Source organism: Dermacentor variabilis, chromosome 7, assembly GCF_050947875.1.
Source record: "Dermacentor variabilis isolate Ectoservices chromosome 7, ASM5094787v1, whole genome shotgun sequence".
Classification (NCBI taxonomy): Eukaryota; Metazoa; Arthropoda; class Arachnida; order Ixodida; family Ixodidae; genus Dermacentor; species Dermacentor variabilis.
In genome coordinates, this window is record NC_134574.1 from 142,151,776 (window position 1) to 142,168,278 (window position 16,503).

At 44.3% G+C, this 16,503-nt stretch overlaps 2 protein-coding genes across 2 annotated transcripts; one reads left to right on the forward strand and one right to left on the reverse strand.

Moving 5' to 3' along the window:
- Window positions 1–124: 124 nt before the first annotated feature.
- On the forward strand, window positions 125–6,331 carry Trs33 (trafficking protein particle complex subunit Trs33). Its single transcript, XM_075699480.1, has 6 exons — window positions 125–234; window positions 398–459; window positions 558–675; window positions 762–845; window positions 1,707–1,800; window positions 6,216–6,331. Exons 1-6 carry the CDS (start codon window positions 154–156, stop codon window positions 6,248–6,250), a joined length of 474 nt encoding a protein of 157 aa, XP_075555595.1. The 5' UTR covers window positions 125–153; the 3' UTR covers window positions 6,251–6,331.
- Window positions 6,332–7,419: 1,088 nt separating this feature from the next.
- Arv1 (ACAT-related protein required for viability 1) lies at window positions 7,420–16,497 on the reverse strand. The gene is made up of 6 exons (XM_075699481.1): window positions 16,310–16,497; window positions 14,022–14,141; window positions 13,767–13,899; window positions 12,038–12,104; window positions 9,873–10,015; window positions 7,420–7,718 (listed from the first exon to the last, which is right to left on the reverse strand). Exons 1-6 carry the CDS (start codon window positions 16,400–16,402, stop codon window positions 7,621–7,623), a joined length of 654 nt encoding a protein of 217 aa, XP_075555596.1. The 5' UTR covers window positions 16,403–16,497; the 3' UTR covers window positions 7,420–7,620.
- Window positions 16,498–16,503: the final 6 nt, after the last annotated feature.

Below are 16,503 nucleotides of genomic sequence, written 5' to 3' on the forward strand. Positions count from 1 at the left end.
AATAGTCAATGACTGCACCATTAATATTGTACCACACTTGAAAAATATATGCTGTAGATTATTTTCAGTAGCTATCGTAATATATTTTTTTCTAATTCAACAATTATTAATATATACATTCTGCGGTTTGCTTAGCAGACGACGAAAAGAAACATGGCGGACGACGCGTTGTTTGAGTTCTTGTTCATGGAAATGACAAACTCTATTTATTGCCACGACGATGTTGCGGAAAGGGTGAGTGCACCACGGCGTCGACAAATACGTACTTCAGCTTAACGAGATAGGCGTATCGAATAACGACGCTTGTATTGCGCGCTATTAACGACGCCAGGTGTCTCCCACCTCCCTGAAGTATTGGCATTGGCGCACTGTCTTCAAAAGCTTATCTTCCGCGCAGGATGCTTCGGTCACCAAGCTGGAACAGATCGGCTTCTCAACTGGATATCGATTGGTTGAAAGGTAAGGTGCATTGGGCCGCCCGTGTGAACCGCATCCCTTAGTTCAACAATGCATCCAAGGAAGGACGGTCTTTTTCGAAACCGTTTGTGTGCACGCAGGCTCACCAAAGATTGGCCCCGGTTCAAGACCGAGCTGGATGTGATTAAATTCATTTGCAAGGAGTTCTGGTCTGCGGTGTACAAGAAACAGATCGACAACCTGAGGACAAACCACCACGTATGTTACAGGAATTTAGTTGCCCTGTGAAAATTGCGTAGCGCGTTGGCTAGTTTTCATTTAATTTGCCTTGTTTTCTGATACAGGGAGTCTACGTGCTACACGATAACAAGTTCCGGTTCTTGACGCAGTTGTCCAACAACAAACAGTATATTGAGATGGCACCCAAGGTAAGCTTCGAGCTTTAATTGCTGACTTTAAAAAGAAATAAAAGAAAAAGAAAACGTTGGGCCTTTCAGATTTCACTATGGTTACCGTTCGTCGTTATTGAATTTGTCAGTTTGGTGGACAGAGGACTGGGTGAAATGTTCAGGGACTTCCAGTCCGTTTCGTAGATCCAGGGATGCGGTGCCTCGATTCCCTCAACCCCACCAAGAATGAGGGAAACTGTGTTGTTGAAACCAGCGCCTCTCCTGAAACCAGGCCATTTCCCCAAGACCGATGATCTTCGTAAGGCAGTTCTGCAGAAGTCAAACAGCAGGAGCTGAAACCAGGCCATTTCCCCAAGACCAATGATCTTCGTAAGGCAGTTCTGCAGAAGTCAAACAGCAGGAGCTCACATCACACCAGTCTTACTGGTACTTGGTGCAACGAATAATCTCCTCTAGTCACAGCAGGTGGTCAACAACAATACCCGTGGCGATCGTTCAGGAAACGCTTTTGTTTCATTCTCCGGATGTCAAGCCCCTGGAAGGCCCTAGCGTTAAGTCTAGAAACCTCCGTAGCAACCTGGAAAAGCGAGCGAGTTCCTTGTTGTATCAGGATTTGCAGTGATGCTTGCTGCTCAAAAGTATGGTCATGGCGATATACTATTGCCACTTTTGATCGATGTGATCCACTTTATCGTGAGTGCGAGAGAATTTCACAGGAAAGGCGAAGTGCACTGAAGATATTCCCGTCTTGTGGCCCCCACAAACGCTGCTGCAAATGCCCATGATTTTGTTTGAATTTGACAGGCGCATGGCCTACTACTATGACATTAAATGGCGATCAACCATCTTAAGCTTGAAACAAATGTGCCTTCCTCGCAGTACTTGGCATTCACGTGTGGTCTGATTCGTGGAACCCTTGCCAACCTGGGCATCAACAGCGTTGTGACTGTTGAAGTCACTGCCATGCCTGCATGTAAGTCGCTGCCTTCTCCCTTTTCTGCTTACATTCTAGTATGTAAAGCACTGTCAACTTCAGAAAAAGTTCTTGAAGCGAGGATTTTGTGTAAATGCTCAATTTCCGCACAGTTTGTTGATGCAACACATTGAATAGAAGGCCAGTGTGTCACCAACACATACTAAAACAGAGCTTAAAGGGGCCCCGAGCCACTTCTTATCGAAGCGGAGAAAGACATTTGAAGTCAAGCTAGGCTATTTTAGAACCACTTTGCCGCAAAAAAGTACCTCTATACGTTGAGCAGAAGCGGAGTTATCGGCAAACACGGCCTCCCAGCTGTACTCCCCTTTCTCCTCCAATGCCTCACACTGTGAAGGGTACGGCGGAGACGTCACCGTGGCGCGCAGTTCAAGTTTTCGCTTTGGTGCCTTTGCTGTGCTAAACGTAAGCCAAACGCGGCTGTCCTCAGAGAGCCGCAGTGCGCTTAGCCATAGAGTTTCCTACAAAAATTACTAGAGGGAACTCTGGCGCTAGTGTCTACGGGAGCTGCAATGAGAACGGTTGTCCCAGCATGGGAATTATGGGAAGTACATGGACTTGCCTAAACTTCGTCCTTTTTGGCTTCAAACGGCTTTGTGACTTTAGAAACTCGTCATTTTCAACAGCGTATTGCGTAATAAATCATTAAATAAACATAATTGAAATTGCCCTACAGCAGGATTCGAACACAGGGACTCTAGCACAGAAGCCTGATACTGAAACCATTAAGCCACGGACACATGTATCCACAAGCGAATGAAACGCCCTTATGAATTTATCGTGGGTATGCCAGTGCCTTGAAACGCTTGGCGCGTTTCGATTTGGCCACCTGGACAAGCTCAATCATTGCAATTAATACCAAATGTACGCATTCCCGGCGTCTTCTGCACTTCGAAGAATATAGATTGCGCTGAAAGATACTGCAATAAGATTTATATAGCCTAATATACGAAGTTACAAGAACGTCTGAATCCACAAGCACAAAGATCAGACAAATCCATGTACTTCCCATCATTCCCATGGTAGGACAACGACTGCAGCGCCAGAGTTCCCTCTAGTAATTTTTGTAGGAAACTCAATGCGCTTAGCCACTGGACTCGTGGCGGCACCTTGAGGTGGCCGCGGTGTAGCCAAGCGCAGCGACCAATAGCAGCCGCGTATTGGAGTGTGCTTTATGACAAAATAAAGCACACAGAAAAGAGCGAGGAGCATGGGGTTTTTGAAACGAGAGCGTTTGAGAAAAAGGCGACTTCGTGCTCCGCTTGCGAGCTCCAAGGGCCGCGTACGACAGCAGAACTTGGCTGAGATGTTCACAACAGCGTATGCTACCCGCGGACTATGTTATTTCTCCAAGCCCGAGGGGTGGTTCAGGGCCCCTTTAGCTGTGCATTTTGGGCTTTGCAGTCTCTTGTAAAACTTGAGAGATCAACTGCACGTGACATGCATTCAAAACATGAACGGAACCCGGCTCTCTAACAAAATGGCAGTGGCATGCAACCTAGTGAGAAAGCAAAATGCATACCAAGCACAGTAATGGACCTGGTGTGCTTCCAACTCTGGCATGCTAAAGAGAAACACTTATAGATTGACAGACCATTCTTTCTAAACTCCATTTTCATTAACTTTGTAGTAATAGGTTGATTATTAGAGAAGAAAATTAAGGCCACAGTCTCATTTCTTGAACGTTGTGATGAAACCATTTCTGAGTATGCAAGTGTGACATTACAAATTTCAAAACATCTTCTTGTATTTGGGACACTCTGGTGCAGCAGAAGTCCTCAAAACTCGTTTACGTAGCCTTTCGATCCTTTAGGATACAATAAACGCCGCCTTATAGTTAAAAAATAGACTACGCTCTAGCATACACCGTCAAAAATCATATCACATTGAGTTGGTGCCGGAATATCAAGATGACATTGCCAGTGTTTCTTTTTTTTTTTTTTGTTCTTGCATATTTTCTGGCTTAGCAAGGCTCCTCTCACAGGAAGTGTGTCTTTCTTGGTATTGCAGAAGCATATTTAATAATACAGTTCAGCTAATCTTTCTTTTTAGCATTCCTTCGAACTATATTAGTAAATAACCCTTCTACAGTGCCAAGAAAGCCATTCTTTACTGTGAGAGGAGGCACAATAAGTGACATTGATTGCGACAGTGTCTACTTTGGCCTATTTAATTGTTTACTAGTAAGGGAGGGGCTACACTGTATTGTAAGGTAAAGAAAGATTAAACGAAACAAATTTCAATAGCTTTTGCTGTGCCAGAACGACTTACGTACGAGCAATTAGATTATTCATGGTGTCGCACTCCTGTGCCAGCTCTGAAGTTCTGCCTTGAAATTCAAAAAGAACTTTGATCTTCAAAGACAATTTTTTTTTCACAATAATTCAACATTCTTATTCCACTGAGTGAATGAAAACAAAGTTCTGAAACAACACGTTACTAGTCAAAACTCATTTAACATTGCTATTAAGCATTCCTAAACCCTTAACTGGTGATGATAAATTAAATTGTCACCCGCCGTGCTTGCTCAGTGGCTATGGTGTTAGGCTGCGGAGCACGAAGTCACGGGATTGAATCCGGGCCATGGCGGCCGCATTTCGATGGAGACGAAATGCGAAAAAACCCGTGTACTTAGATTTAGGTGCACGTTAAAGATCCCCAGATGGTCGAAATTTCCGGAGTCCTCCACTACGACGTGCCTCATTATCAGAAACTGGTTTTGGCATGTGAAACCCCATAATTTAATTTTTTTTAATTGTCATGAAAAAGGTTTCACTACCTTGTAATTTTTATGCATAAATAATACAGAATATCTTTCGCCATCTTTCATAACAGGAGCACTAAGAGCACTATAGGAATTTCTGCTACTATAGCTTTTAGAAGAAAAATATCTGCACTTTTCATGAACTCTTATAACTTCTCATGGCAGTTAAGGGTTTGAAGCAATGCAATTGCATGATTGTAAACCTTGATCTTGGAACTTCATGCCATTTACTTCTGGTGCACATAGACTGACTGTAGGCAGAGTACATGTGCACGAGGCGAACAAAGGCAGGCACACACTGCTGTTCATATTGTCACGGTGCCATGAGAGGGACAAAGACGACGGTCCCCAACAAGACGAAAGAGACGATGCATTGGGGTCAATCTAATGTTCGGCTATACTGGTTGTACCGGCCATATCATCTGCAGAGTAAACACGGTCCCATTCAACCTTATATCTCTGCCCGTTTAATTTTAATTGTGGACCACCAATGAGCTAAACTTGCCACCCTCTTGGATGTATAGTGCACGCATTAAAGCAACTCATTCAAATAGCGCCCAACATAGCGTATTGAATGCATACAGGCAAAGCTTATCTTATGGCAATCAAGACGTTTTAAGAAGGAAAAGCTTCATTGTGAACATGCCAGTAGGGACGACACATGACCTTATGTTGCACTGTACCTTAGATTGTGAAAAAGCCGACTTGTCAGCTCCAGTTAGGCCTACAAAGCCAAATGTATCATCTTGAACACGCTTATTTTGATACCTTAGGCATGGGAAACATAATTCGAAGCCCATAGTAGTGTTTTCGCCACACTGGATCAAAGTTCCATTGCGTGTAGCTCAGCAAACCAATGACTAATTAATTACTATACTGATTAACACACTCGCTGTGACATGGGTCAAGGCAGTCATTCCCTCTGCGGCTTTTCTGCAGCGCACAAGTGCTTTTTTTCTTTTTTTATAGAAATGAACGGAGAGGAAAATTCTTATTGCTTCTGATCATACGTGTCGGGCCACCATCTCTCTTTAACTTGAGGAAGTTTCAAAGGAACACAACTCCCTGGCGAGGCCTGCCGTGGTGGCTTAGTGGCTATGGTGTTGTGCTGCTAAGCACGAGGTCGCAGGATGAAATCCCGGCTGCAGCAGCCGCATTTCAGTGGGGGCGAAATGCAAAAATGCCCATATTCTGTGCATTGTGTGGCATATTAAAGATCCCCTGGTGGTCAGAATTAATCCGGAGTCCCCCACTACAGCATTCATCATAATCAAATCATGGTTTTGGAACGTAAAACTCCAGAATTAAACCCCTTGGCAAAACACCGGTGGCTCATGACACACCAGAGGAATATGACAAGTGACCCATCGGTGGGTCATCGCACACATGAATTGAGACTTTAAAAGGTGCTGCCTAAATGAACATGATTTTTTACTCAAATACCATCTCATTGTTCTTTTGGTACCAATGTAGTCCTCTGTGTCCAGAAGTAAAGGTGATCAAGTTGTTCTCACGTTTCTTTTTTACATGGGGAATGGTGTTTGGGCTTTGTGATGTTAAATGTGCAGATCTTATTTAAAAATGGAAAATACCATGTGTATACTTATCGAAGCTACCTTTTGCTTCACAGGCAAATTTCAAGTCCAGGCTGCACAAAACTCGTGAAGAACTCATCAAGTCTTTGTCCCTGTACATCTGAATTTGTGTTACGTAAAAGTCAGTAAAGGTGTGTTTACTCTTTTTTCATTCTTTTGCACCATTCACCGGGAGGACTTCTCGCAGGGATCAATGAAGGGACCACCCACAATGTTGTTTCCGGTAAGGCTTGCACGCCGCCGCTGAGCAGACGAAGGCGCTGAGGTTTGGCGCTTATGTCTCCCTGGCCATTTGATAGCCTTTTGCAGCTCTCGTTCTTACTGAACATGTTTTACTGCTATGAAGCACACTCTCACCCAACCCGACGCTCCCTGGCGACGTTCCCTGATGAAATCGTGATGTCGTCATGATTGTGTGCTTCTCTTGCAGTGGGAAGGTGGATTTCCCGCTCATGAGAACACCACTTCGTGCAAGAAACATCATAACAGTAGTGGGACCCCGAGTATGAAAAATGTTAAATTTGATTGCAAGTAGATTTCAGTCACATATCTGTAGCAGAGTGCCTTGCGAGATGAGTCATGGGAAACGAGGAGGCTAGCAAAGCTGAATCTAAGTAACGAACTGCCCGCTCCTAAGGCTGCATTATAGTGCACCACTTCACACTTGACGTTTCATAGGATGCTTCACACCTACAAATCCATGGTGATGAGCAACGCTGGATGACACCCCTCAATGCTAAGCTGGGCATACATGCTGTAGGAGTTTGGATCCTAAATCCACTCTGCTGTCACTTTTGGCAAAGAAGAACTTGCAGTTGGGCCAGTTGGAAATCCATCTTGGTAAAAGCTTAAAGTGTACGAAAAACAAACTCACATACATGCTTGTACTTGCAGACAAGCACCCATGCATGCAAGTGTTTGTGTGCAAGTGCATGCAAAGTGATGGTGTACAAATGTGGGTACCCATACTGGGACACATGCTGCTTACAACACATTGAGTTGTTTGCATGTTCATGAGAAAAAGAAAACCTTCAATTCAGTTGCCAAGAACTCGAGGAAGTTTAAAAGATTTTCTGTCTTTTGTTGTTCAGATGTGCATGATATAAAGTTCTCCCTTCGTAGAAAAAAATTCGGTCTAGATAGGGTTAAGACATGAAGCACACAATTAGTAATGCTGCAGAACTTGTACCTTTGTAGAGATCCTGTGAATGACGTAAAAGAAGACACGTGTAAGACTGGTAAGTTAACAGTCCGCTATATTTGAAATGATGTGCTAGTCACTCAAATTCTCGGGAGGTCAACAATGCATCTGAAAGGAACACTCGCAGTCTACTTCATCAATCATCATCGAGTGGCTCTGTGGGTGAGTGCTTCAATGGTGACTCCACTTGAAGACTCCTTAGCACAGACGTTCAAGGGCTGGTGAGCTACTGTTCACGGTCACAGGAAGGGGGACACCCAAATGTTCAAGCTCCGCTGAAAACTGTAGGAGGCAAACACAATGGCCGCTGTCTGGAGACGTCCCAATCCAGTAACAGCTGCAAGAAAACCCCGCAAAAATGTTACAAACTTTATAATGTCAAACACTGAAAGCATTGCAAACTCTCAACTGTACTCTGTGTTATTAAATCCGTAGTGAATTCGTATTATTATGTAGTGAAGCAAAAGCTTAAGGTTCATGTCAGCCAATCAGCAATGAGAGCCTGCTGCGTGTGCCAAAGAATACAGAAAGATCCACTCACTGTGCAATATTAATCTTTTCGTGAAGCTTTCATTCAGTTGGCATGGAAGAACTTAGGATGCTTTGTTAAAGGGGTCCTGAAACGCTTTTTGAACATAATCAATCTATTATAGAGGCTGCTGTGAACATGTGAACCAAATACTACTGCACTGGATGCAGCAGAGAATTTACAATCTTGCGACAAACGCAGCAAAAAATTGCTTTCCCTCGCTTCTGCAATGCCATCGCATCAAAAGCAGCTGGCCAACCAATGATATTGGCTGATGTTGTGATTGCGAGAGCATTCTTAGTAACACGTAATTGCTAATTTCGAGTTAAATGAAAAAATAGTATACATTTAGTATACTATTAAAATAGTATATAAATAGTATACAAAAATAGTCAGAACAGAATTCATATTCAAATTGTGGGATTCAATGTCCCGAAACAGCGCAGTTCGTTATGAGAGATGCCAAAGTGGAGGGCTCCGATTTAGTTCTGACTTCCTGGGGTTCTTTAATATGCACCTATGCAGTGGCGTGCTGCGTAGCGCAGTCTACCACAGCTGTCATGAGGTGCCACGACGAGTTTTTCGCCACTGCAACCGTCAACTCTCGACCGGGCTTTTTTCCCTCTTGGCTTCCCTGCTGTGTAGCTTCCAGAGTGCTAGCGGAGACGAAAAGATAGGGGAAGCTGGGTATCGGTGCAATAACTCCACCTATAGTTGAAGGATTCAAAAAATGTTTGCGGCATGAAATTTGCGAGACGACATCCTTTAGCAGCGAGGCCATTCTGCGACTAGCTATATATGTGTTTCAGCCAAGGCCCCTTTAAGTGTGCTTAGTGTTCTCTCTTTGCACAGACTATGACATCAAAATGTAACGTCCCATTTCTGTTATGGTCACAGACATTCAGCGTGAGACGAATGAGACATCCACCCAAACGTAGCTAAGTGCTACAAAGGAAACCCATACGGATTCGTCGAAAGAAAAGGTTCACTAAAAGCTTCGCTTTTCTTTACTCACTATTACGTCAAACTCTTGCCTTTGCTTCTGAGTTGTTGATAAATTCAAGTTCGCCTGCCATCTGCTAGCCGCCTGGTTAGCTCAGATGGTAGAGCAGCTGCCCCGGAAAGGTGGTGGCCCCTGGTTCAAGTCCCGGACCAGAACGAATTTTTCTTCAACTGCGAAGCTTTTCTTTCGAGGAACCTGTATAGGTTTCTTTTGCAGCACTTAGGTATGTTTGGGTGGATGTCTCATTTTCCGTTCATTACTTCTCTTCACCTTGCGGGTTTCCGCACAACTATTATGCCACAAAGTATGTGTAACATTTAAAACACTGGCCATCCATAGAAGTTCAGCTACACAGTCAGTGAATGCTTCAATACTTCATCATTAAAGGTAACATGTAAGTGGATGCCTGCCTGGCTTGGCTAATGCAGTCGAACCTCGTTATGACAAAGTCTGACCCATCATAAAAATACCTGCATTATATTTAATGTTCGTTATAAGCACGTATTTGCTACATGCTGGTATCAGTGAGAAATGTTTTGGATTTACTTCGTTAAATCCAATAATTCCTTATATTTCCGTACTGAGGTTCATCTGTATGCAACCATGCTCTCTTCTGACACGACCTGAAATTCAAAAGATTAGTAAGCTTTTTCTACCAAAGAAATTAAACAGCGCTGAGGAGACAAAGCCACGTGCAAGTCATAACAGCCTTGATACAGAAAATGCTAACAGACAAACCCACCACCAATGTGCCACTCATCTGTGCTAGTTGGTAATCCAAAGCTTAAAACTTTCAGCATGAAAAAGAAAAATTATCTAGACAAAGGCAGACAAAGAACATGTCCTTGGGATTTTCGTGTAAGAAAGCTCGAGTAATGAGCTCAGCACACACGCCCACAACACAGGTATGTAACAGGGCATACTAAAGGTCGCCTAGGAATTAGGCGAAAGACAGGTACCTCTACAGGCTTGCACCTGGGAGAACAGGAAGAAGGTTGCGAGGAAGAGCTGCGACTGATAGCGGTCGCACCCCCACAGGTTGGCGGGGAGTGCCAGCAGCTTTCCGTAGCTGCCCAGTACCACGGCTCGTGCCAGCAATGTCCTGCGAAATGACAACAGGTTGTGCCAAGAAATTTTTCACGTCACTTTCAGCAGACCAGTATGTATTCAACAAGAGTAAAAAGACAAAGAAAAAAAGGAAGGCTGTTTGCATGGAACTGCAAGTGAAAGAACTAGTGATAGCAAGTTCAGGTTTCTCTTGCACATGGAGCCACTGAAATGCGTGGATGAACTTGCACTAGCAAGGCACAGATATATTTGTTGTGGTGAAGCCTCTGTGTTTGCTGCAGCGTGGAAGTGCGATGCCACTTAGTGCGCATTCGATGAATTATAGTTGTTGTCTCCGAGATTTTGGAGCACACCTTTGCTTCTTTTTCAACCTTTTTGTGTGTGTGCGATCAGACATACGACACGTAAGAAGTTTCAGACAAGAGGCTTCATGAACCAGTGCAAACACTAAGGCTACGTCCACATTTGGAAAACTGCAAGCAGGCGGAAAATCTTTTCCGTGCATGTACAAGATGTTCAAATTTGTTTCGCCACTGCAGCAGAAACCACTGCCGCTTTCGCCCACATCCATATAGTTTGCGTACGTTTGTCCGCGTGGTGGCGCTGTTCAGCACACTATTTCAAGACATACGTTCATTCATTGACTTGTCAGTTGTTAAAAGCCATCATTTCGCGCAACTGCACGTGTTGTCAACTTTCGTCTACCATGGAAGATAAAGAAGACATAGTTTCGATAGTTTTAGCTAGTTGCTTTTCCTAAATATAGACAATGAATAATGGAAAATGTTAAATTTTACGACCGGATGTTTACATGCTAGTGCAGATTCCGGTAAAGCGGAACCTCTTTCCGCTTCGTCGTGGCGAAAAAATCAGTCCAAGACCGATCGGGCTTGCTGCCTGGTTTTCCACCCGCTTTTCCGCCTAGGCGGGCGGATTTTGTCATGCTTTTTTCTGCTTCCGCCTGCTCCGAGACCAAGTGTGAACATAGCCTAAGTGTAACTTGCTAGTGCAAGTAAAGTGCCAGCTCGGCACAGATCTCTGAGGCACATGTGACACAGAAGGCTTCAGACAAGAGGCTTCACAAACCAGTGGAAACACTAAGTACAACTTGCTATGTAAAAGAAAGAAGCACAGTGATGAAGTCGTGTGCCCCTTGCTTGCTTTATTAATGTTCTGGTCTACTGAAAGCTATGGATTACTGACAGACCCAACCCCACACTCTATACGGTCATCTGTGGAAAATAAGAGAGCAATACTTAAGAGCTGTCAACATAGTCTATTGAAGATACTTTGCAGAGGTGAGAGTTGACTTTTTTTTTTATTAAGACACTACGTCGGGCTAACACTGCCAGCACAATATACAGGCAGCACAAGCCAGTCATTCCTCTATTTGTTGATTTAGCCAGAAATTTTCACTCTCTCATTACAGCAGAGCTATGGGGTTGCGCTGAGAGGATAACATGCATCCAGCCTTTTAAACAACAGTCAGCGGAAGCAATAGCTTGCCATCCATGCACATCTTTGCAACTAATAAACATAGATAACACTATCGATATGTTTCACAGTTCCACTTATGCAGCACTATACAATGGCCGACAAAGGAGCACTGCCTATGAATCGCACCACTGAGACACCGCATGCATGCTATGAACACCCACATTTTCCAGAACAATAAATGAGTGGAACAAGATAAAAAAGGTGGCCTTGACACACAATCTATGAACACAATTTCAAAATGTATTATCTGTCTTGAGAGATATTTGTTTTATTACCCTGCCTCGTATTACAGTGAGTTTACAAGCATAATATGTTACGTTGCACACAAAATGCATTTCGTAGCTGTGGTTATTTCAGTTACTTCACTTCAGTCTGCACAAATCTTCATAAAAGCAAACAGGTGAAGAATTGAGAAATATTCAAGCAGGAAAAAAAAAATGCTGTCTATCAATATAGCCATAGTAACCCTGCTTCTTTTTTTTTAAACATACTGGAAAAACAAAGCGCAATCATTATACGAGTCTATGCAGTACCACATACAGTGGTACTGCGCACTCACCTATCACAAAGGCAGCGTGTACACAGACTCGTGAGCAAGATGACCATTGCAATGAAGACTGCATTACCTGGAAGGGTGACACAAATAAGCTTTTAAACAGTGAAGATGTAAACGCTTATATAAAAACTTCGTTGTACTGAAAGCATTGGAACTGGAACAATAAACAGGAAAACGTTGATATATCTGTACCCTCACTGTAATGGCAATGACCCACACCCCTCCACCATCAACAGACAAAGAATTTTTGTCTGAGCAGACCATCTGACACTCACATGGGTGAGTATCAGATGATCTAGACAAATTTACAAATTTGCATTTTATTCCAAGAGAGGCTGAGATTGGGTGAGTTGGTGCACGCTATTTAAAATACAAAACAGCAAAAGAAAAAAAAGCGCACAATTTTTTTTTTAATGCCCCGAGTGTACACGTTTCGGAGGTGTGCACCAAGATGCACTTTACATGATTTACTTTTAGACAAAGCCACACAAGCAGCAGCAAGAAACTCGCAACAGTAGAGACTGACAAGCAGCACACTGTTTTCAGATAAGAGTGACATTTCCAGCGACTCTGCTAATGCCAATTTAAAATTAAATCCTGCGATCTCTTTACGTACCAAAACCACAATATGGTTATGAGGCACATCGTAGTGGGGGACTCCAGATTAAATTTGACCACCTGAGGTTCTTTAACTTGCACTCAATGCATGGCACATGGGCGTTCTTTGCCGGTTTGGCCTGCTTCAAAAACTGCACTGAATAAACCTGCCTCAAGCAAGTGCCCCTATGGTGCATGGTACTATACTCCCTTTCCACAAAAAAGCTGTGCAAGCATATCACAATTGCTTTTTTAATGTGTTTTTTGCAATTTTGTGCCACATCATCTTTCGACATCCGAAGTGCTGGTCGCAAAAAAAAAAGAAAATTTTACCTTTTCATGAAATGCAGCACAGCATTAATAAAATTGAAGAATGCATGGAAATTCAGAACTTTTATGAAAAATTCAGGAGAGTTCGCAGGTATGTGATGATGATAGCATAACAACGGACAGACAGCCACAGCAAGTTTAGAGCTTTTAACTTCTGTCACAGTAACAGAAAAAAAAAAAGGAAAAGGTTGTTTATTGCTTATTACTAACTGAAATGGAAGTCAAAAGAGAGGTAAATTCATGATGCCGAGACCTGAACTTCAGTCAGAGAATTCATATTCAAATTGTGGGATTCAATGTCCCGAAACTACACAGTTTGTTATGAGAGACACCGAAGTGGAGGGCTCTGATTTAGTTCTGACTACTTGGGGTTCTTTAATGTGCACCTAAATCTGAGTAACACAAGCATATTTGCGTTCAACTTGCATCGAAATGTGGCCTCCGTGTACAGGAATCAAACCCAAGTACGCTGTAGCCAGCGAGATAAACGCAGCGGGCATTACGGAGATCAAAGGCAGGGAGGGGGGGTAGATGAGCAGTGTAAAAAAAAGAAAAAGAAATTGTAATGAAGAAGAAGAGCACAAGGACAAGGCCAGCCAGATCATCTGTTCCGTGCCTGCAGTGGAACCAGTGGGCCAGCCGGATCGCCAGTGCTTAGCACGAGCGCGAGCCGTTCGGGCAACCAGCTGTTCCTGCTCTGCGTGACCTTCCTTCTCAATTACGAACAGACGCTACCAACTGAACTGTTCAAACGCTCCATTACAAAAGAACAGAAATGAAATAGAAAGACATTGTCGACACCTACTAGCAGTGAGGAACAGGCAGATGATATAGAAGTGCCACTCCAAGTCATAACCAGCCTTGTGCGTCTGTTGCCTTGACATCCAGTGTTCCAGGGCTTCACCAAGCAGGAAGAGCAAGGCAATCTTCCAAGGCCTCTGTCGAAAACGGGGAAGAGTGGAAAGAGTGCTACAGCTTCTGGAACACATGCAGCCAAGACAGTTAATCATCTTGAGAATTTCTGCCGAATTATGAGACACAGCAGGACGTGTGCACTTACCCCCATTCCGACGTTGAAGATGATGTGCCTGTATGCCTCCAGCTTTTGCAACACCACGTCGATCAGCACAATCGAGAACTCCATCTCAATGTACTCGTCAACCACATGATTGCAACGGGACTGTAAAAAAATAAAAGAAAGCAATAGAAGTCTAATTACAAGTTGGAAGATATCTGGGAGAGGGGGGAGGGTGCATTCTGTATATATCCACCTAGTGGACATGTCCATTGCACTGTTGCTGAAGTGCTGATTGGCTGGGGGCACCCTGTCTCCTTCTCATGAAAGAGGAGACGGGGCAAGGACACCCTTGCTCAGCCAGCAGCAGAAAAGAATGGATACCTATGTCTGCTAGGTGGATATTTACAGAATGCACCTCCCCCCCCTTGAATGTCAGTGGCAATGGACAGCTTGTTGAGCTGGTCAGTTCATAGTTGAAGAAAAATGCAGAGACACAAAACCACAGCATGTACTCAGAATGGCGTTAAGAGGTGTAGCCCACATCCAGCTGGCCTTTCCTGTGTCTGTCTGATTTAAGGTATGTTTTTTTTCCTGGATGCAGGAAATGTTCCTTCCAGTAAGCAATGGTTATTACCACTTCCCTGGATGGTGGGAGCTGGACATATGTCTATCACAAGATGTGACAAAATTTCTAAGGTGATGCATATTCCTTTCAAAGGCATGTGAGCACATAGCTGTAGAGCCAACTAGAGGAAGTACCCATTGCTGAGGAAGGACCCAGTGGTTGTAACGTTTCACTGCTGAGCCCGGGGCTGCAGGTTCGGTCTTGTCTGAGGTGACAGCATTCGTATGGGGGCAGAATGCAAAAATGCTTGGGCACCGTGCGCACATGAAAGTATCCCAGAATTTAATTTTGACTTAAATTCACTAACTAGAACAGACATCAGTCCCCAGGTGGTCGCAGCTAAGTTTAAGGGGTCAATTGTCTGCAGGAAAGAGAAACTGGCTGGGTTTGTACTTCCTCATGTTTGAAGGGTAGCGCTAGGGCCGACACGCAACGAAACAAGACCCAAGACGAGCGGACAAAGTGCTGACTCTTGAAAGTCGTTGCTTCGTCTGATCGTCCTGTGTCTTGCTTTCGCTTATGGGGACGCTTGACTCTCATGCGTCTCCTGATGTTGTTTTGTCCGTATGGTTCTTGCACCTCCTGTAATCCGGCTTGCCCATGCAGCTGGGCACCACTGGTGGTCGGTGTAGTTGCAGATCAGTACAAGGGCATGAGCGTCATGCTGCTAATGTGACCCAACGGCGAGGTTACTCGGGCGCAAAAGGCCTGAGTAACCCTGTTTCTTTTCTGTCTTGGGGCCAGCCAGCTGCGTGTACGTTTCCCGCACTTGCTGGCCGTTCGTGGGACCGTCCTGCGAAAGGCTTAGGAGCAGGACACCGGAATGGATGAACATGATCATTCGAACGCACCACCGTTCGCGTGACTGTGTACACCAGTGATTAAGCTCTGGTGTCTGGCAAGGGTGCGAACATATTCACTGGCTATCCGGTCGCGGTGAGTCAGACTTCGTCGATTTGCCGAGTGTCCATCACCATGTCTATGGGCGATAATTTGGCTCGCTAGAATGGGGTATAACAGGTTCAATAAACGCCCTTGTGATTGTCTGCACTACTGTGTTGCCGTTCCTTTGTCCCAAGGGCACGTTTGAAACCCCACACGCTTTTCAAACGTGAAGGAGGGAAACCAAAATGGGATCAGCGAAATGCACATAGAGACCATGCCGACGATATGGCAGTACACTTCCTTACGTTAAGTTTTTTTTTTTCTTTACATATATATAGCCAATATCTGTCCGGAGCTCTTCACTAGCCCAATATGGTGGCGCAAATGTTGAACATGGCTGGAATCTGGCCACTCTGGTTGGTACAGAGGTGTGTAGTGTGTCACAAGGCCCACAGAATAATCAGGCCATCACAGCTTCACTGCAAAACGCAAAAGAATGCCTAACTGTGCGATAAGGTGGCATATGTTCGGGTTGAATTTTGTCACTGAATGAACAGTATGGTCCATTGTCAAAGAGATCCCACACTTCATGTTCCACCATCAATTACGGCTGAGATATGATATATAGTCCTGCAGATCGTTTTTTTTTTTTTTTTCAGCACAGATTAATGGTACAAACCCCTCTTTCCAGATGAAGTGACGCCTACAAGCAAATACGACTCGTATAACAGATCACATTAGTCGGGTCCGCCACACGCTTTCTTCCTCTGTGCATATCCTCTGGGCTCTGTTTGAAAGCGTGAAACAATGGGATACTCACGCATCGGGACAACTTTAGCAGGTCGGGGCCGTAGCTCCTGTAGAGCTGCTGCTGCATCTCACCACAATGAACGCAGGCGTAGCTCGCCTTCATGGTCGCGTGTCGTGGACCGTCTCTCCGGCGCTCGCGACACCGGGTAGCAGGACACGAAACAAAGTATTGCTTTTTTTTTTTTTTTTTTTTTGTCGCGATCA